We start from the raw sequence: 22,362 nt of genomic DNA, 5'->3' as shown, positions 1-22,362 counted from the left end.
GCATGTTTCTTTTCCTAAATGCTTCTTAATAACACCGGCTCAGTTGTTATACTGTGCTGTCATACGACAGATGGGAAATGATTTACATGATTGTCTGGAGTGATTAATGGCTCAATATGGATTTGACAGTGATAAAGCAGCTTTTGGAAGTAGGGATTCTTAAAACTTTACACAGCCTTTTTTTAGTGTTTGATGTCACTTTTATCTCTGTCAGACAATGTGAGCTACATAAAAACATTATGATATAAAGACCTGATACTCGTATTATTGAATTCCAGCTTAGTCAACAAAGAGTCAACACCAGAGTCCTGTCTCCCCAGATAACTAGTTTTGTTGGTATCATTTATAATAAAATAACATGTTATTTTATTATTATTTCATCTGTTCTCTTTGCAACCTTGGTAGAAAAAGCCTAAGTAGCTTAATCTCAAACTGAAAAATTTAAATAGTCAATCTGTAATATATGTACATTAATTCTGATGGGGAAAGACAAGTGTTACGAAATATAATTTCAAATAAAATCAAGCGTATGACAGCTAATAGTCAATGACATACAAAAGGGAAACCTCGTAGTTTTCTATAAAATGTCACAAATTTGTGCTATATAGAGGGAAGACTCTTGCATGATTCAGGTTTTCTACATGATTTAGATCTGGAAAACTGAGGTGGTTATGGAAGACGGTTGTTTAAATTGACTTGTCCAGGTGTTTGGATAATTATCCTGCTTTGGAAACCAATGATTATCCATTTCAGTTTATGGTCGAGACCAACAAATTTTTATTTGAAATGTCCTTCAGAGATGTCATGATTTTGACAAACTTCCAAAGGATGTTTACTAGAGATACAAGCCCACAGCATCATAAGATCTTTACCGTACCTAACAGTTGTCATGTGGACAAATTCATCATTTGCTTCATTCCAGAACCTTCTGGATTGTCTGCTCCATTTTAAGAAGTGGCTAATAAAAATAATCCTGTCATATTTTATTTACATCACAAGGAAACAGAACACAGTGGATTGCCAATTAAAAATATTATTTTCAAATAAATTAATTGATTTATTTGTGATTCTAAATGTGATTCATTGATCACATTTAGTTGAGGTGGCAATTATAATAGCATTGGTGTTTTTGTGAGAATAATTTATTTCTTACCATTAGACGTTTGTTCTCTGCTGAATAAATGTATTCACATTAAATGCTGGATTTTCCTACACTGCTTGTTCCAACACCCCTTTTCCAGGGACTCAGTTTCTTCCAAATTTCGCATGCTTTATATTTTTGACTCCTTTATTTGTGAGTCAAAGTACAGAAATGTGAGACGGAAACAGAAATGTGAAACAACTGTGGAAGATAAATTAAAATGGTTCTTGAATTTAGCTCTGCAGCATAACTGAGGAGCTCACACCTCCAGCCTCCTGTTGTTCCTGGTTTGAAAGTATTTAACCAAATCAGCAGCATTTAATCAGTTTGAGTCATTAACTGAAATATTTATTGTATACATTATCACAGCAGGACTGTAAGCATAAATCTTCTCACGCAGTGAGAAGTAAACTCAGTGCATGAAAATGTGGCCATTGCACAATCTGTGAGCTTTTATTGTCAGATTTGGGAACCACTGGCCTAGAACAGATCTAGTTGAGAACTTTTGACAGGACTTGAAATTTAACGTTCACAGACATTCTCCCTTCTGCCAAAGCTTGAGCTATTTAGCAAAGAGGAACGTGGGAAAAGACTCTAAATGTAGAAAGCTGGTCGAGGAATATCCCAAAAAGGCTCCCAGCTGCAGTTGCAATTTAAAATGGGTTTTGTAGGCCCCCTTAGCATTGCCTGAGGGGGCTACAAGCAAACACACACCACATTTTTTAGATTTTTACTTGCAAAAATGTGGTAATCATGTGTCATTCTACTTCACGACACAATTAAGAAGTTTGTGTTGGTTTATCACATAAAATCCTAATAAAAGATACTGACGATTTCGATTCCAATGTGACAAAATGTAAGCAGTTTGAATACTGGACTGTTCATATGTTCTTTGTAAATATACCAGCTGCTGTAAGTGCACTTGACCAGTAGTTAAAAAATAACTTTAATCAGTTAGCACCTTTAAGCCACAGTAGAACAACAACCATTGTACAAACAGTGCAGAAGACATTTCCACAAATCTCCTCCAGGTTTTTCCATACAGGTCAATACAACCTGACAGAATATAAATTGTGAATAGAAATAAATGATTTTAATTTCTGACAGACTTGTGAGAAACCTGGAGACAACCATATTAATCATGATGAATTGTGTTTGGAGCAACTAATGGACAATAAATGAATTTTCTATGCTAACATGACATGACATTTGTCTCTATTTTCTTTAAATTACAGTCTATCTGTTGCTGGAAAGGGGCATTAAACACAGATTTACATTTGCAAAATTATCATATGTACCGAGAAAATGAAATACTGGTAAAAAACAAACAACTATAGTTTTAGCAAGTTGTAACTAAAATATATATCTATTAGTGTTGGCTCCTTATTAAGAAGTGGTTATTCTTCCCTCTAGGTATGATGCAGGCTCTGGCCGGATTTTTCACCTACTTTGTGATCTTGGCTGAAAACGGCTTCCTCCCAAAAGACCTGCTGGGCATCCGCATCAGCTGGGATGACCGTGAATTCAATGACCTGGAGGACAGCTATGGGCAGCAGTGGGTAAGGGGCGAGAGCACATAGTTGCCAGCATGGCTTTATGAATATTGGGATTTTCATATAAAAGCAAATAAAACCTGCTTTTCCAACTTTGCAGACGTATGAACAGAGGAAGATCATTGAATTCACCTGCCACACAGCTTTCTTTTCCAGCATTGTGGTTGTTCAGTGGGCTGATCTGATCATCTGCAAGACCAGGAGGAATTCACTCTTTCAGCAAGGCATGAGGTAAGTAATCATCAGAACTGTAATTGGTTTTATTGTGACGAAAGAAGCAGAGCATGTGAACCACAAATGTTTACATGAATGGAAAGTATTGATTTTTGGAAATCTTACTGATCCGGATGTTGGTTTTCATTGTGTAGTCATTTCATTGTGTAGTCTTTTTTTCATTATTGGTAGGGATGTAACGATATGAAAATGTGGGCTGAAATGGATATCTGATATCAGTGCTATGGCCAATAATCAATATGTTTTGATATTATATCTCTTTACCAAAACTGGACATCCGCTGCCCTCCTTCTCCTGACATACAAATGGGAAATAGATGGAAATCAATATCATCTGTTAATATTGACCTAGTTTTACTTATCGGACCAATAACACACTGCAAAAACACAAAATCTTACCAAGTTTTCTTGGTCTAGTTTGTCACGCAAATATCTTAGTACACTTGAAATCAGACAAAACTAACTTGGAAGTAACTTTTCAGCAAAATATAGGAGCTTGTTTTAAGTTACCTTTTGATGAAATGGTAATAATCCAGTGGAACAAGACACTTATAATATGGGAAAAATGGCTTGTTTCACCAGCAGATTATTTCACTTATATCTAATACTTTTTCATAAATATTAAGGAATTGTGTACATAAAACAAGCTCCTACTTTGTGCAGAAAATTGCTTGTAAGTTAGTTTTGCCTTACAAGGAATCCATGCACATAAGTAATAATCATAAAACATGATGACATTAATATTACTAGAATAATTTACAGGGAAATTGACATAATTAAATGTGCTTGACATAAAAATACAGGATGGAAAATAAGTAAACAGATGTTACTTAACTATGCAAAAAGGAAAAAATAATCAACCCAGAAAAAAAAGATCATTTTATGCCAATTCCTTGTTGCTGTGTTCTTAGTGGCACGTACATCTTGTCTTGTCTATTTCTAACACATTTCCTAACGTGTGTGTAACAGGAACAGGATCCTGATCTTCGGCCTGTTTGTAGAGACGGCCCTGGCTGCCTTCCTCTCTTACTGCCCTGGGATGGACGTGGCTCTGCGCATGTACCCTATGAAGTATGCACCGTATGCACACATCTCCACTGAACCGAAAAATAACCCCTCAAAGACCTAATAGCTTGCCATTAGCCTGTTACTCTCAACTTCAAATGAAGTCTCTGATCTTTTTAAACACCACCTTGTTAGCCCCTTAATATTCAGAAATGACTGCAGTGAGTTTAACGATTTGCACTCTGCCTGTGACTCTTCGCTGTTTCCGCACGCCTTCCCTCCTCCCTGACTCCATTTTTTCCTGTTGCTCTCAGGATTCTGTGGTGGTTCTGTGCCTTTCCCTACAGCCTGCTCATTTTTGTTTACGATGAAGTCCGTAAATTAATTCTGCGGAGGAGCCCAGGAGGTAAGCAGTTTTAAGGATGAAAAGGTTTTCAGCTCGTTTGTTTTTATTGGATGAAAAATTAAGTAAGGAAACAACAGCTTAACATCCCTTTTGCCCATTTGCTATTTTCCACTAAAACTGTGGCTCTGATCTAGTGCTCATGTCTCAGCTTTCCAAACTGTGTAAAAAGTAAATGCTCCAAATAAGACTTTCCTCTTTTAATTTGAAACTCTCATGGCAGCTCTGTTTGGCATTAAAGTCCTAAAATCTCCATGCACACGAAGCCCCTCTGCAGCAGATGTTGCGCTGTGTACACTGCTATGCAATTTATCAAGTACTTTCTAGAAGATATGATTAAACAGACACAGCACTATGTTATGAAAGTCTTTTCAGCCAATAATTAAAATTTTCAAATCCTCATTTATCCACCTGTAAGCTTCTTGGAGGCAGCAATAGCTGTCAATGTCTTGCTCAAGGACACTTTGACAAATTACAAGACTGGTTTTTAGATCTTATTTTCAGCTGGATGATGAGAAACGTCACAGGAAATCAGGCACAACTAAAAAACAGAAGAAAATGAAACATACATAAATATACAGGTGGGGGTTACAGGGTTACACTCACCTCAGTGTGAATGTAGTGTTGAAATCAATATATATATGAAACTTTATGAAATGACCTGATCACTTACTTAACTTGTTTAATTTAAAACTGATACAAAAACTTTAATTTTAGCATCCATTCAAAGATTTAAAACTATTGATAATCTTGAACAGATTAGTCTGTTTTTCTAATTTAAGATAATCATTTTACCATTCTGAGAAAACACTGCACACCATTCCATAAGAAATCCACATATCAAAATGCTTGCAAACACAGCAAAACATGATCTGTAGTGAAGGAAATAAGTATTTGATCCCCTGTTAATATCCAAGGTTGCTCACTTAGGAACAAAAAACTTTATCGGTACATAATATGGTCGTGTCATGTACAGAATATGAATAGAAATTATGAGAAAATACATCACATAAAAGTTATTATCGTTTGTATGTTATTGATTGAAATATATTTCATTTCTTGTCCAATCTGAACTCAGAAGGTGGTGAAGAAACTTATGTTGGTGAGCACAGCACTCAGACATTTTCTGTAGGCGGTCACCAGGTTTTTATGCATCTCAGAAGGGATTTTAACCAACTACTCTGTACAGAAACTCTCTAAACCCTTTAGGTTTCTTGCCTGCTGCTTGGCAACTGGAAGCTTCTGCTCATGTCATTGATTTTCTGTTAGACTGAAGTTCCTTTTTACCCCCCAACTGAACATACCCAGCTACTCCATAACCTTAACATGGCTCCTCTCTGGCTCCATCATTCCTGTCCTAGCAGTGTATCTTGGATTATACTGTCATGCTGGAACACTTATCCATGACCCATCTTTGGTGTTCTCCTCCTAGATTTAATAAGAAATCACACTGTTCAATAGACCCTTGATGTGAGGAAGCCATTGTATGCTACTAGCAGAAACCCAGAGCAATGTTTCCACAACGTTCTTCAGGTCATATCAACTCATTTCCTCCAAACACAGCAGGTTGAGATGATGCAAAATAGCTTGACTTTGGTCTCATCTGACCACAGCAGATTCTCTCTTCTCTGAATCATTAAGAAGTTCACAGGCAAACCAAAGAAATGTCTGTACATGCCTTCTTCATGAGTAGAATGTAAGATTTCAGTCCATTACAATGCTTTACCCGTGGTGTTCTTGGTTACTGTGGTCCTGTAACTTTCCATATAGCTGCAGGCTGATCCATTACCTTTCTTATGAATATTTTCACCCCTTCACCTCCTCATGTAGAGGTTGACTGGTGGTCATTTTAGGATGTATTCACACCAAAAAAGTCCTTTAGGTCTTTTGTTTGGTCTGGACTGAAAGCAGACTTTATTTTTTTCATTTTGCATGGTTTGCTTTCACATTGTGCTTATTTGCAAGTGGACTATAATTTGCAAACAAAGCCACAATAATTGTGACAATAATTGCTCCCACTGGACAGAAATGAAGGACCGAGAAAAAACAAATATGGAAGTCCTGAATAACTGCAACACCATTTTGAATGAGCAGCTCTTTAACCACATGTATCGCAGTGGGGTATTTCTTATTTTGGAACAGAGTCGGTAAATACTGCTGCAAGCTGAATCAGGGAGATCCTCTGTGTGATGCTGACAGCAGCATCACTAAGCAGAAAATGGTGCGATTTTATCCCAACCTGTACAACCAGTATTAGCATTAGCAACATGGAAGAGCTTGTTTTGACCAAAATGCCAATCAATGATGAATGGCGAAGTCCAAAAAGACGTATATTTCCTGCAGTTGGGTCGTATCAAGGCACAAAATCGAAGAACTTTTGATTTTAGTTTTTAGTGCAAATATCTTAGTACACTTGAAATGAGAAAAAACTAACTTACAAGCAACTTTATAGCAAGATACATGAGCTTGTTTTAAGTAAATAATTCCTTAAATCCATTGGCAGATTATTTCACTTATAACAACACATTTTCCCCATGTTATAAATACACTTTTGGCTAACCATACCGAAGTTCGTTTGGAAACAAAGACCGCCTCGAAATGTGAGTCTTGGTTTGGTTGATTTAGGATTTACTTTATTGTATTCTCACCTGCACAAAAGGTCTGGACCAAAGGGTTAAACAAACTCTGGTCCATTTAAAGTGAGCCTATTGTCTTAAAAGCTCTCCCCTTCTCAAAAAACTCTGGCTGATGTTCATGGTATCCATCTACCTTTAACAGCTCTTTGATCTGTCCATGGTGGTTGGAGTTAAAGAAACTTATTCTGTGCACTTGTGTGTTTCATATATGCTAATAAATAGCTGATTCATCTGTGTGTAACATGGCAACATAACCAATCTCTGGGTGGCATAATTCTGGTTTTGTTATTCACTTGATTATATGCAAACCATTTTTTTGTAATGCATTTTGTCAGAAATTTATGTTAATACTGTCTTCTTAAGATAAAATAAAACTACTATAATGCGCTTTTTTTGCAAGTGAGCAAATGTAGAAAATAAGCAAGGAATCAAATACTTATTTTCCGCACTGAATTTGTCATGTTTTCTGTTGGCTTCTATAGCAGAAACAAATCATCAGTCAATCAAGCAAAAAATTGCTGCAGTTTGTTCGTGTGTCATTGTTTCTCGGTTTGAACCAGAATGAATAACAAATATGATGTAACTGACTGATGAATTGCTGAGAAATTAATCACAATTATGGGTGATTACTGTCAGCTTTTATTTTGGTGAAATGCAAAAGAGAACTGGTTGGGATGCAGGAACATTCAGCACCGGTTGCAGCTGTCTCATTGAAAAGTCCCATCGTGTGAATAAAGCAAAGGGAGTAACCTACCTTTAGTCTCTGACATGAATGAATGGCATCATTGTTAATTTTAGGATGCATTGTGAAACAGGATCTGCACTCATTTTCCTTTTAAAAGTTTCTATCAATCCAAGCTGTAATAAAAAAAACCCCAGAAGCCTGATGGTTGGTAAATGCAACTGAAAACTATCAGGAATCTAGTAGAATGCAATCGATTCAAGCCTAATTCCTAGGCTATAAAAGCTGCTGCCTGTGCAACACTGGAATGATTATTGTTTGTCTCTCAAGTTTGATTTCTAACAAAATATCATTTAAATGCTGTTGTGTCAGGACAGTTTGTTCAGGTATTCTGTTTAATAAAAGGAGCATAAAATCACAGCTTATAAACGAGAAAATCTCTGTTGGTGAAATTCAAACATCCTCTTGACAGCTGAAATTGAATTTGATCTCAAGCTCAAGCCAACTGCTGCATGTTCACCAGATTGTGATCGGAGTTTTAAGTAACCTTTTAGATCACTGTTTGCAGTCTTGAGGATAAACAAAGAAATGTAAAAAAAAAAACACACATGGCTGTTCAGTCCAGCTGAATCTTGAGCTGAATTCAGACCTTTCAACAGAAACTTGGCCAGGTTTAGATTTTTCTTGCCTCTTGCACGGCTCCATCTATCAAAGGTCGTAGAATGCTGATCCTTGTCCTACAGTGCATCTGGTCATTAAGCCTTTTTGATGGATGTCGAGGCTTTTTGGGTCAGGCAGAAATTATTTCAGCTCCGCTTTGTTTGCCCCTACAACTGAAGAATCTGTTTTGCCCCACAGGAGTTTGCCAATTGTTGCAAGGTTCTGGTGAGAAGGAAAAGCTCATCCTGAGCAAGAATGACGTATTATTTTAGATCTTCAAATTATTTTATTGAACTATTCTGCTTTTCAGGGTGGGATGATTGTACAATAACTTTATATTCAACAAAGTTTCAAAACTGCCACTGGGTATAAGCATTTCAATTTATAATGGATGTCCTCACTCTCACTCTCCCCTTGAGAAGTTTGGTTCTGATAGGTACATTTTTTTAAATAAAATAAAACTGTGACATTTTTCAACAAATTCGGTCACTAAAATTAAATGATATATTATTATGATTGCTGACCAAGGTTTTTGCATGTTTCCATTTGTATCATTGATAAAGTTATGAGTGGAAGATATCCTTCCAAACACCCTAATTCTTTAGTAGGTTCATAGATTTTCTTTAGCAGATGCAAGTCATGACTCTGTATCAAAACTGGTTTATTTCACGGCTACAATGGAAAATTGTTTTTTGTATCATGAGTCACATCAACAACCAGATCTTTTCATTGGTGCAAACCACAAAGAAGATGACGGGAAGTAATTTGGAGGATTATTTTTTTATTTTATTATTTATTGTGTAACCAAACTTAATCACTTGTGATTTTAATTGCGGCTCTTATTTAAATTAAACACCAAAATTGCAAAATGTTATTTTTTCGACACTAGCAGAATATTGTCAAAGCTTTTTGCAGATTTGTACTTGAAACACAGTTACTCATTTAAACAAGTAGAAGTTTAAAGCACAGACTTTCGAATAAAACAAAGACATGAACAATCTTTTTCTGGCAAGCCAATTTGATCTTCCGGCTGTATTCTGTGTTGAAGCACAGCGCAGTGGTTATCCTGTTTGCCAACGAGCTAATATCCAATATGTCAAACTCAGGCCAGGAAATAAACATACCTGATCACCCATCAACAGAGCCAATGCTAAATGATTGGAGAGGAAATTAAAGCAGGCTGATGAAGACTCTTGAGATATGCCCTGAAGATCATCCATACGATATGGAAACTTTACAATGGCTGAAAATCTGCTCTCTGCCAATGCGTCTCAGCTGATGAGGGGCAAGACGTGGGCAGACAAATACAATCCATGCTGACAGTTAATCATTTCTGTTAATCTGTGTGTCACGGGCTGCTGATCAGACTCTGAGTTATAAGGGGATTCATTTGGAAATGTACGAAGAGAAAGGCAATGAGATGAATACAAATAGAGCGATACAATGGGTTATTATGAAACCTGTCTTTTTTTGTTCCCTGACACTTTTCCTCTGTTTTCTCCTTCTCTCTCTTTCTCTTGGTTTCTTCCAGGTTGGGTGGAGGAGGAGACGTATTATTAACATTCAGAAAATGTCAGTATGCATCGTGTGTGTATGTGTGTTTTACTTCCGGGCTTTGTGAGGGTGAAACTGCGTGTGTGTCTGTCAGATGTAATATTGCATGGATCAGTTCACAAATCCGATTATCATAAAATACTGCTGAAAAGAGGCTTGTGAGTTGTTCCTTTCTTCTGTTTCATCAGAAAACATTTACAGCACAATGATGTTCTTGTCCACCTTTGTGCCTCACGTAAACTCTTACTGAAGTGATGTATTGTGGCCTTTGAGTGAAAAGCAACAGTGAATGATTTTCATCAGTTTGAAAGTTTTCAAATAAAATGGATTACTATCTATGACTCTTTGTTGTTGACTGTCATTAATTTTTTGCAAGTACATTGCACAGAACACACGTTCTCCTTTCACATGCATGAATTGCTTCCTCCAGGTCACTTCAGAATGTCCCTGTGGATCTCTGAAATTTATCCAAGACTTTTTGTCCCTTTGTGAGTAACAGCAATGGAAGCAGTGTTCCCTCTCATGGATCATTCTCTAAACTAATGTTTGGCAGGCTATAGGATTGATCATACAACAGATTTTTAAATGTACATTAACATAGATCAAAGTAGCTTACTAATAGTGCAATTTTTCACCTACTATAAGTATTGTGCTGTTTATATTAAACATTCAATGTAATATTGCTCCTGGGCATTATTAATATTAACAGTAAGTGTTGCTTAGTGTAGTGTGCTTGTGTGTGTACACTTGTATATGTGACATACAGAGGACTACCTTTACAACACTTACCAACAAATGAAGGTCATTTGTGGAAAGTGAGGATTTTTTCTTGTTCTTCACTTTTTTTTTTTTTGCTCTACTAGTTAGGTGTAGAGCAGGGATCTCAAACTCCAGTCCTCGAGGCCCTCCTGCAACTTTTAGATGTGCCTCTGCTGCACCACACCTGAACAGAATAATTAGGCCATTAAGGCTCTGGAAAAGTGATCTACACAAGGAGGAGGTAATTAAGCCATTTCATTCCAGTGTTTTGTACCTATGGCACATCTAAAACCTGCAGGACTGTGGCCCTCGAGGCCTGGAGTTTGAGACCTGCTGTAGAGGTATGATGTGAATTAAGTTTTGGTTAAGGGTTAGGAATAGACCAGTACTGGAAAAGTCTGGGTTAGACATAAATGCAGTTACTAAAATGAATGGAAGTCAAACAGTTTGAAATGCAACATGTACTTCTTCATGCTCCTTATTCTAAAACTCAAGTCCAAAACTGGTAAGATATTAACGTAAAAAACAGTGTAAAACTTGATGGACACATTTGCATTTTATTTAAAGACCATGTTCACTTCCAAATATTCCCAAGAACAATGCATCAAATAAAATAGAAGTCTTATTAATTTAAATTCTACAAAATATAAAATCAGGTACAGTAGGTCAGGGACATATTCATGTTACAATGACCTCTCCTTGTAACATGGAGAGGTCAGTATTTTTTTTCACATGTTACAAATAAGTCTTTAAAAGTTAAAAAAGGAAAAAATATTCCTCGATAGATATTTCCAACAAAGACTTTCTTCGAACTTCAAACCACCCCAAGACTCATCCTCTTTAGGCTGCTCTTTTTTCTTATGAGCAATCACGCTTGAAATATTTCCAATTATTAAAGGAATTCAGGGAATCCTCTAGGAGAAAGCCTTTGTATTGAGTGGCCAAGACTGTTCTTCATGTGGGTCTGTATGTGCACAGGGACACAAATAGTAAAAACTCCTCACAAGGAACATATTTTGCAAATTATACAAATTAAAGCACAAATCTACAGTGATGGTTGGGTTTTGCCACAGGCATAAATGTTGTCTGTTGTATCTTTAGCTTTTCTTTTTACATTTATTTTAATCACAACCTTTTTATAACAAACATTACTTGCTTGAAATTATTCAAAACAAAAAGCCATATTCCTAAGATAATCAACTAACTTAATTTCATTATTTTTATTAAATCTGCCCTGCTGAAGCTTTGAACAATTGTAGCTTGATCAATCTAATTAGAATTTTCAATAAAAGAAGAATACATCTGTTTGAAATTGTTGTCCTCCTTAAGGTCCATTTAATACCCTATTGAACCTGAAATAAACCCAGATGGGGCCCACATACACATGCTGGCTGGATCCAGTTTAACTTGCTGCAACTTGAATACCCTTTTAAAACATTCAGCGTACATAAAAAAATATTTATAATTTTGCATTAAATGAATTATTTTTTTTTTTTTTATAAAAATTTAGATCTTTAAAATCTTTGAAGTGTGGTTCCTATAAAATGTTAGAAACTGTTAGTACCCAACCAGCAGCACAATATTTTAGTGACCCACATCGAATCCAAGCCTCTGGGTACAGTGTCCTGCAACTTTTAGATGTGTCTTTGCTTCAACACACCTGAGTGAAATAATGAGGTTGGTAGGACTTGGCTGTACACTGAGGTGGTAATTCAGCCATTTGATTCGGATGTGTTTAACCAGGGGGACATCTAAAAGTTGCAGGACATCGGCCTACAGGCCTGGATGTGAAGACCCCTCCCAAATGGTAGAAGTTTTCTTTTGATATTGGCCCTTAGAGCTTCTTAATCTGCTGAGTCCAACTAATCTGTATTCATAAGAAGCAACAATGCTATGACAGCTATGCACTGAAGGTAAAATATTAACTGCTAATATCCTTTTAATAGGATATAACTTTTACTATTCTTTAAAACTTGACAATGTTTTATACAGTAAAAAAAATGCACCAAAGATGTATTGACTTTTTTCTTCTTGTATTTTGGAATTTAATACAGTTTCTGTAACGGTTGCAAATAAATTTTTCTGGAATCTTTTGTATTAAACTGTGGTCGAAAATCAAATACATATTGAAAAATAAAATACATGCATATTGATATTTTTAAATGAATATTTTAAAATTTAATTTATTTTAATTGTCTAGATCCAACTATTATGCAGTTTTAAAAAGTACAAGCTCACATGCATAAAGAAACTGTTTCGTTTACCTCAATCTGCCTCCTGTTTTAAAACACCCCGCTTGGAACAACAACATCCGCATCGTCACTTCCGCTCACTGCCTGACAAACATGGCGCTGCTTCTAAGGTCAGTACGTCTGTCATTTGTAACTTTGGGCACAGGGACAGCTTTATTCCTAGTTTTCCCTGGGTAGCTCGTCACAATAACTTGTACAGGACGTAAATTTGTTAAAGGTGAGGACATTTGGAGAAATGTGACTTCACATTTCCGGTCATAATGGAACGTTTTTTATGAATGCTATGCTACATAGTTAGCCAACTGGCTAATGCTACATGTTTCCAGGAGCATTGAATCGCTCACCTAGTGGACTTTGACTCTGAATATAATAACTGGCTGATTGAAACGATTGTATTTACCTCTTTTTACGCTTTATTGTGCGATTAGATGCACGTTTAGTCCGCTGGAGTTTATCCACGTGCTTTTAATGGGTTTGTATTGTTGTGTGTAAAGCTCTGCGGCTGCTGACTGGATGCTTTTCTGAAGAGGATGTCCTCTAAAATCTTTTTGTGAACAGAGGAAAGTGATATGAGATAATCAGTGTTTAATTTTAAAACATGCTCATGCTTTTAAACTACTTCGTCTCCTTCTGACCTGAGTTCATAAGAAGTGAGCTGCGCTAGTTATTTCAGTCAAATGTTTTGAAAGAAAGTACAATTTAAACATATAGATTGACATTAAAAAGAACAGTTTTGTAATGTAAAGCATTAAGGTGCTTTGCATTACATTTTCCTATAAATATGTATTACACGATGTGTTGTGTTCATTTTTATTTCCAGAGTTTAACTGAAAGCAGCTCTGCTCCTCCTGCTTCTACCTACATTTAACATTTTCCTTTATTCTTTTATTTGCAGGACTTTGTCCCGTCAGGGTGTCTGTCTCTCAAAACCTCACTACCATGTCCTCTACAGACAGTAAGTTTTGAGCTTGTGTGAAAATCCACATGAATAATCTTTCATTTCTTACAGTAGCCTCTTTCACTAAAACAGTTCCTGGATATCACTTCTCTTTGAGGCACCTATGTCTGTTACAAATTGCTGGGTTAAGATTTTATAAAGAAGTTTGACATTATGGAACCAAAGGAGGCGTGAGGTGGAACTGTGGATGTGAAGTGTTTCCGTGCACTATTGTTTTTGAAACAATAACAAAAAAGTTTCTCTTGCTTCAAAATCCTTCCTCATATTCCCCTCAAATAGTTCTGTTGTTTATAACTTCAAATCCCACAGCTGGCTGAGACAATGAAACATACACTATAATTGCATCACATCCTCGAGCCACAACAATGGCTTTTCCTTTGATTAATCAACACAAATGGCATTGTCACTACCTGTCAGTTATGTTTAGATTAATCTGCCATTTCTCCTCCTATTTCAAACACATCACAACTTACACTAATTTGTCTCAAGTTCATCTTAAAATGTTTTGTGACAAGGTCTACTGATTCAAGCAAACCAGTGAGCTGCTTTTCAGTTTGCGTCTTGAATTGGCCCTTTCAGCCAATTCTTTTTTTAGGAATCTTGGCATAACCGTTGGTTCTTGTTTGACTTTAGATACACATGTTGAGTCTGTGGTTTGTTCCTGTTTATATAATCTGAAAAATATTTCCAAATGAAGCTCCATTTATACTCGCATCCTGAGATTGAGATCATCACTCATGCTTTATTTTTCATCTTTTCATAGCGCTGCATTATAAACACTTCTTAGCAAAACCTCCCTCGAACAGTTGCAAGTTTTTCAAAATGACAAAATCCTTTTAGTTTTCACATGTGACTCCAATCTAGATGCAACTACACTGGCTTCCAGTTCATTTTAGAGTGCACTTTAAGATGATTTTCCTGACTTGGAAAGCTGCTCACAGACAGGTCTCAGGTTTTATCAAAGGCTTTCTGCACCGTATATTCCCAGCGGCTCCTTGAGGTCCTGTGACCGGGAGCAGCTAAGATGAAAACAAAATGAGACTGAGGATCCGCTCAGTGGCTCCAAACTCTGGAACTCTTTCTTTGGGCTTCAGATTAGTGGTCTCTTCTTAAAAGCCAGTAAAAAAAAAATCTTAAGGAGAATAATGATAAATTATATGATATAATTTAGAATGACATTGTATAGCTAAATCTTGACTAAAACTCCACATGTTTTATATTTTGAACTACAATAAATAAAACAACAAATTTGTGTAACGATGACACTTAAGAAAATGTAATGTTTACTGGTTTTCTCAATTATTGAATTTGGTGTCTTTTATGACTTTCTGCTTTTGTGTTTTTTATAATGTTTATCACTTTGAACTGCCTTGTTGCTGAAATGTGAATGTACAAATAAACTTGATTGCTTTAAATTACTTTATGAGAACTTTGTGTTGCGCTTAAATACCATTAATTTTGACTTGTTGACCAATATAAAATGGCTCATGATAGCTTTGGATCTGAAATATAACCAGAATAACACAAAGTGACCACACTCTGGTCTGATATTGATATAAGACATTTAACTAAGCTGCTATGAATAATCATCTTGGCAGATATAAACTGGCTCACAGTCAGAACAGTAGATTGCTCCATTTCATACCCGGAATATTCAAGTACAAATTCAGAAAAAGTTAAAGTAATGAAATGAAGATGGGCCAAAATGATCAGCACACAATCCAGCGTCCGCACATGAAAAGTGTGAAATAAGCAGCGGCAAGCCTTTGTTTAAATCATCTGTTCTTTGTTTCAGAGCTGCTCCAATGGGAACCACAGCTAAAGAGGAGATGAACAAGTTTTGGGCCAAAAATTCCAGCTTAAACAGACCCATGTCTCCACACATCACAATTTACAAGTACGTACAACCTGATTTTTGTGTTGTGTGGGTTGCTCAGAAAACTAAGCAGATTAAGATTACCAAGGTGTCAAACTGACCTCATTAGTGCAGCTTATATAATGTAATGCAATCTTTATTTCCTTACACACTGCAGATCTTATGCAAACCAAGAATAAGGCAAAAATAATAACACCATTAGGTTCATTTTGGTATTCAGCTGCATTTTCTGTCTTTAATGCCAATTAAACAGCAGGAGACGGCAGCATTGCTGTATATTTAGAGCAATAAACATCTTAATGTATTAATAGCCAGTCGCTAGCATCATAAAATCTGCAGTTAAGAAAACTTTTAATAAGTGTTTTGTAAGTTTTCACAAAGCTCTTTTTCTGGATTTATTTTCACTGTTTTCATTTTAATGAAGAGGGACATTTATCAGCTGCACTGACATTTCTAAAAATGTATTGTTGTTACCTGCTGTGGTCTAATAGTTGGATTCAGATTCCTTCACCGCCTTTGGCATAAACATAATAAATATATGTAGATAATTATAGAGATGTTTTACCTGTCATTAACTTGTAAATGTGCCTGTGGAAAAAGTTGCTGTCATGGCTTGTAGTTTTGTTGTACAACTCCTGTCATTGTTTTGCTATTTCACCTTTAATATCTGTGAAGGTCAATCGAGATTTTGTTTAGTGTTTGTTTCACTCCCACCTACAAGCTCATCACAATAAACTAAAAATATATCAAGAAAGTTCATTTTCCTTTGTTAAAAAGTGAAACACCTATAATTATTTTTACACACATAGAGTGATGTATTTGAAGAAGTTAACTCTGATGACTAATAAAAACCCAACGTATATTTCTCAGAAAAATACAATATTACTTTTATACATCCAATACAAAAAGGATATTGATTTAAGAATTTGTTTATTCTGACAATGTTTCGCTAACACAATCATGGAGGAGACTGGACAATTGTCATTTCTAAACAATTTGGCTGTTCACAACATGCTGCATCTAAATGTATTAATAGAAAGTTTAGTAGAAGGAGAAAATGTGATGAAAGAAGGTGCACAAGCAACAGGAAAAACCACAGACATTAGAGGATTGTGAATTAAAACCTATTTAAGGTTTAACTCTTGTCTTCAGATAAAAGTATATTTTCAGTTCAATTTAGAAATCAAGTTCCCAGGGTTTGGAGGAACAATAGCGTATCAAAAGCAGTATCAAAGTTACTGTTAAAAGAGGTGTATTATGGAAAATCCACTTTTTAGTCTTTACATTATGATTATTATGTTATTCCTTCATCAAAAACATATCTGAATTGTTGCTTTGACTTTTTTATTCCCTGTGTGAGTATCACAAAGCACCACCAGCCCCACTCAGCTCCTACAGACTAGTGGCAGCAGCAATTAGAAAACACCTGTATTGTTCATAAAAATTCATTTTTCCATTAGCTGTGAGCAATATTGATCAACATTTTTAGAAATATTAATTTAAAATGTATCACCGTTTGTAGGTATCTATGTCATATAAAGGTTTAACATTTTGATATTTCTAACGAGTACTGCAGTAAAATAACTTTTTAGTGAATTCCTATTGTATAGATATACATGTTTCCCTGCCAGCGATGGTAAATATGTGGCTCCTGTGTTTGGTGCAGATGGTCCATTCCCATGATGATGTCCATCACACACAGAGGAACCGGAATTGGACTCAGTGGAGGTAAAGCTTGTTTCCTCCAAGTCGTGCTTGGTTTATACCATAAAGAAATTATTCCACACACAGACACTGCTTCCTACCCAGTTTGAGTCTGTGCTGCTATAAATCTAATATCAAAGTGAGGCTGTGCTTTCCAGTCACTCCTGATTGACCCTGAAAATCTCTTCAGGGCATTTTACTCCCATCGCTATTGATTTCTCTTAAGAGCATTTACTAGAATAAAAAAAGCAAATGTTGTTCAATTAAACCTGTGGATGTGAAAAGGCAGTTTAGCGGCTCCTAGTCTCATGCCTGCTTTAAAGCACTGAACGTGAATGGCGGTGATGCTGCACAAAAGAGCCACTGACATTGATGAAAGGCGCTGTGAAAGCTGAGTTAAGTTTTGTTTTGCATGTTTATGTATTCAATAAAGGTCAGTTCTCTGGGCTGCCACTTGCAGTGGCACACCCTATCACTCACTTATTCTAGTCAACCTTCTGTCAACATATCATATGTGCCAGCAAACTAAAACTGTCACCAACTGTGAATCAGCTCTATACGCTGTATTTCTTTGTTTTAACTGTACTTATTTTACATATTCCAGCCATTATTTTACTGTAGCAGAGTTGAGTGAAGCGTCTTGCTTTAATTTGTTTTGTTGTTGTTTTCCTTTCTTCGTTCAAAGCTCAGCTTTGTGTTTACTTTAATATCCATTCTATTATTTTTTTCTTTCAGAAAGGAAATGGAAAGACATTTAGTTTTTATTTATTCAGACAAAACCAATAGAAGCCAAGGGGCAAATTTGCATTCAGTGTTTTGTAATAGACTGCCAGTGTGTAGATGGTCAGATTCAGAGCCGCTGTTTGGTTTTCATTTTGAAGTTTAGTGTTAGAGAAACCAGAATTGAGGAACTCTATATGTTGGGAAGTAACAGGCCAGCCGTCTGACTCATTCATAGTCTTGTGAAATAAAGTAATGTATGACTAATGAGCCAGTGTGGAGAATTATGGTAAGAAAATAACAATATGGAGGAATTACCCTAACCTTATCCTGGTACAGCTGCCAACTTTCTAAATGTTTTTTTAAACCCTGGATTGTGTTATAAAGGATATACATAGAAATATCATTCATGAATGAATCTACCATCATTTCCATCCCTCTGTAAATCCTCACCAATCCGCCTTTCCCTCCATCCATCCTTCTGTTTATCCTTTAGATGCATTAATACGTACATCCTTTCATCGATTCAGCATCCATTTGTCCCTCTTTACATTAGTCTATCAATTAATAATTGCTAACCTGCTTTTTATTCATTCATTTTCCAATCTGTCCTTTTGTTTCACCATTAGTACATCCAGTGATTCATTTATTTCTCTGTCTGTCCTCTCATCCATACATACATCTATTCTTCCATCTGTCTTTCTGTAAATAGCATTACGCTCTTACGCTTAGCCAAACATCCATTGTCTACATTTGTCCATTCATTCCTCTGTCCACCCATGCAGTCATCCTGCCATCCGTCAGACCTCCAACCTTTCATCCATGTTTTTTGGGTTTGTGTGCATGATCCGTTTCTGATTGGCTGAGTTGTTTTCTGCGTGTGTATATGTTGGTTTTTCACCTGTAAATGTGCTGACGGGCATTTAACCGGAACACATCCTCATTCCTCACACGAAAAGGGAATGATAACAGAATGCTGCCGAGTTATTTTTGCATGTTTGCCTGAATGACTCTTCCAACCAGTTTTTATTTCACCCATTTTTCCTCATCCAGATGTACATATCTGCTGTCCATCCGTCTACACTTCCTTTCAATGATTTTTAGATGTTACATACTTAGAGCCTGAGCTATAAAATTGACATGAGAAATGTGTTGAAACGCTGCACATTGTTTTTTTTTTTTTTTCTTTTTTTTTAAGCTCCTATATTTTTATTCTTCTTCACTTCTGTTTTCAGCCATTTCAGCCTTTGCCATGGCAGCGTTGATCTTGCCTGGAAACTACACCCACTACTTGGACCTGATCCACTCGTTGTCCGTCGGTCCTTTCTTAATTGGGCTGGCAAAATTCGGCATTGCCTTTCCCGTGTCTTATCACACCTACAATGGCATCCGTCACCTGGTAAGTCGACAAATATTGGACTTTGATTCCTCCCAATATACTCCTTTACCATTTTCATGCTGTTTAAGATTCTTAAGCCTATAGAACTCTGTAATTGTTTTGTTTTTGCATTTTGTCATGATTTCTCATTCAGCCTAAATGGCGATCTAATTTTCCTTTGATAGAAAGCTGATTGCATATTCAGATATACAATCTGGCGATGCTTTTTCCGTTATGGCTTGCTTTATATACATTTATTTATTTATTTTTATTTTTTTACAGTGTTGGGATATCGGGAAAGGCTTCAAAATTCCAGAGGTCTACCGCACCGGCTACACAGTCATCGGCCTGTCTGTCATCACCTCCATAGCTTTGACTTTGATGTGAAGGGATCATGGACTAGATGAAGTGTAAAAGTTTTGTTTATACGTTGTGGCTTGCTATTAACCTTTTTTCATCGAAAATAAAGGATAGTATTATGCTGTAGCCACAAGCTGAGTATTTTTTTTCTTGCATTTAATTGTGCCGAAAACCTTTGGGTCATCCAGAGTGACATAAGGCAGCGTGCATGCAAATATGACCCAGTTTACCTCACACTTGGTCTGGGTGTGAATAACAACCACGAGCTAAAATTATATGCGACCTACATGTTATCTCCTTATTTGTCTAATCACTCTGTGACGTAAAATTCATTAATCACTTCTCCCTGCCTGAAGAGCTGCGACGTTGTCAGTCTGTGCAGGATGAGCCCTGTAATATTTGCGTCTGAAGAGCGGTTTATTGCCTCGCCGCAGCCTAAAGATGCTCGGATGCATTTTTCAAACATCAGGGAAGAGGAAGAGGAGTGTTGAGCCAGTGGTGGAAGCTGCGAGTGGGAACCTGCTCCTCACCAGCAGCTTGCCTCTGGCTCTACCTCCCTCTGTGCAACACAGGAGCTGAACAGCTTTTGTCCTGCAGTGAGAATGAAAGAGAGTTCTGATGTTATGTCAAATCCAAACCCCATTTATGAAGTAAACAGTAAAAAATGCAGATGGAGGGAAGATAATAAGTAAAAGGGAAAATTCTGAGGCAAGCAAAGCATGAGCTGGTTCAAAAATCTGTTTAGATCAACAAAATTTCTAAAGAAACAGAAGGAAGATGTCTAGTTAGTCCAACAGAATTGGTTTATCAACCTATTACTGTTGACTCAAATTGAATATATGTCACCTTGGATGTAGTTTATTTTTCCAGCTGGAAAACTCTTCTTGATTTTAACGTATTTATCGCAGCAAACCAGAGCGTTTCTGCAGTGACTGCCAAAGTTTGTAAAGCTCAAGTGTTTGTGCTTTTGATGGTGCTGAATTCCCTTCAGATTCACGTCACCTCCATAATTGGCCTAACGTGTCTATATTTAACCACTGCCAGCTTAAAATAATTATCTGTGTAATGCTATCGCTTGAAGATCTTCCTGTATGTGTGGTCTGATTGCAGTGAGTTTGGCATGTAAATTACTTCCTACATGGAGTCTAATCAAAGCTACGGGCACTTTTTGACCTCTGCTGGAGATCCACTGAGACTACAAATTGCTATTAATATGCAACGGAAAATTACTTATGATCTACTGTACACTGCAGAAGTATTTATATCTCTAGTTTTGTTGCAATCTGTCATCTTGCAGCCTAAAAAAGTTCTATGTGTTTATCTCGCTTTTATGTGGATTAAGAAATATAAGACCACATCTGTGAAGATGAAAGAAATTATACAAGGTTTTTATTTCTTTTTGTATCCAGTTACTCTCTGAAATCATAGTTACACATATTTGGTAGAAACCCAAATATGTGCAATTTATTCTCGGGATACATACATCTGCCTTATACAGGCAGTAGAAGTTGGCAGAGGAACGCAGCAGACAGGTTAGGAATACATTTGTGAAGAAGTTAAAGCAGTGTATCTGTTTATGGTCATTCACCTGACATGACAAGTTGGCAAGGAAAGCAAAAATTGAAAACACCCAGAAAGTCTCATGCTGACTCTGGAGGAGCTACTGTGATCCAGTGGAATCTGTTGTGTGGACAACTTTTAGTTTTTTGGTTTTTTTTAATCCTCAAATATTTTCCTAGACAAAGCAGAATTTTTACTCGTTATAGATGAAGACAATTAAATTGTTTTATAAATTGTCTGTAGTTTAGTTTGGTTTGTTTGGTTTTAGTGAGATCTAAATAATGAATTATCAGATGTATATGCAATTAATAATTATACCGGTATTTCAGCAATTTATGATTTGTCAAACCACAATTGACTACATCAACCTGTCCAAGGACTGCAGATGGAAATTAGCAGTTTTTGACTGCACAGGTACCATGCATGCATGACTAAAAAATGTATGAAATGTACCTTGTCCCTGTAAATAGACAGCATAAATAGAAAGTTGTTGATGAAAGAAAGCAAGAATAAAATCTCCTTTGCAGTTTAGTGGTGGGGACACTGCAAACATGGAGGAAAGGCTTCTGACCAAATGAGATAAAGTGGTGGTATCATCATGCTGTGGGAATGTAAGCCTTCAGGAGCCACAGCAATGCTAATCAGAGTTGAGGAGAAGATGGACGGAGCCATCCAAAGCAGGATCATATGTTACAATAGACAAATTAAAGTCCAGACATCCAACTTAAAATGTGGGACATGACTTAAAAATAGATGTTCACAGATGTTTTCCATCCAGTCTGATTGAGCTTTGAGCTATTTTGGAAATAATAGAGGGGGAACAAACGATTTCTAGACGAAGCCAGAAGAAGAGATAAGAATACTTTAGCAGGGAGCTGTAGGTCTTAAATAATTTCCTGTTGTACGTTAAAAGTAATTTGTAGTCCCA

At 36.5% G+C, this 22,362-nt stretch overlaps 2 protein-coding genes across 2 annotated transcripts in view; both read left to right on the top strand.

The window, feature by feature from the left end:
* Positions 1-10,208, top strand: part of LOC102222505 (sodium/potassium-transporting ATPase subunit alpha-2) — a 59,570-nt gene extending 49,362 nt beyond the window's left edge. Inside the window, exons 20-24 of the mRNA XM_005796607.2 lie at positions 2,555-2,700; positions 2,795-2,925; positions 3,897-3,998; positions 4,247-4,338; positions 9,845-10,208. Of these exons, the coding sequence (XP_005796664.1) occupies positions 2,555-2,700; positions 2,795-2,925; positions 3,897-3,998; positions 4,247-4,338; positions 9,845-9,873 (500 nt within the window). The 3' untranslated portion in view covers positions 9,874-10,208. The remainder of the gene's footprint in view (positions 1-2,554; positions 2,701-2,794; positions 2,926-3,896; positions 3,999-4,246; positions 4,339-9,844) is intronic.
* A 2,726-nt stretch (positions 10,209-12,934) lies between these two features.
* Positions 12,935-20,007, top strand: sdhc (succinate dehydrogenase complex subunit C). Its single transcript, XM_005796561.3, has 6 exons — positions 12,935-12,988; positions 13,774-13,833; positions 15,632-15,733; positions 17,379-17,440; positions 19,372-19,535; positions 19,797-20,007. The coding sequence occupies exons 1-6, from the start codon at positions 12,972-12,974 to the stop codon at positions 19,899-19,901; spliced, it is 510 nt and encodes a 169-aa protein (XP_005796618.1). The 5' UTR covers positions 12,935-12,971; the 3' UTR covers positions 19,902-20,007.
* The last annotated feature ends 2,355 nt before the right edge of the window (positions 20,008-22,362 follow it).

The sequence above is a fragment of the Xiphophorus maculatus genome, chromosome 6, assembly GCF_002775205.1.
Source record: "Xiphophorus maculatus strain JP 163 A chromosome 6, X_maculatus-5.0-male, whole genome shotgun sequence".
Lineage (NCBI taxonomy): Eukaryota > Metazoa > Chordata > Actinopteri > Cyprinodontiformes > Poeciliidae > Xiphophorus > Xiphophorus maculatus.
The sequence above is the reverse complement of the archived record's forward strand: the minus strand, read 5'-3'. Positions and strand labels throughout refer to the sequence as shown.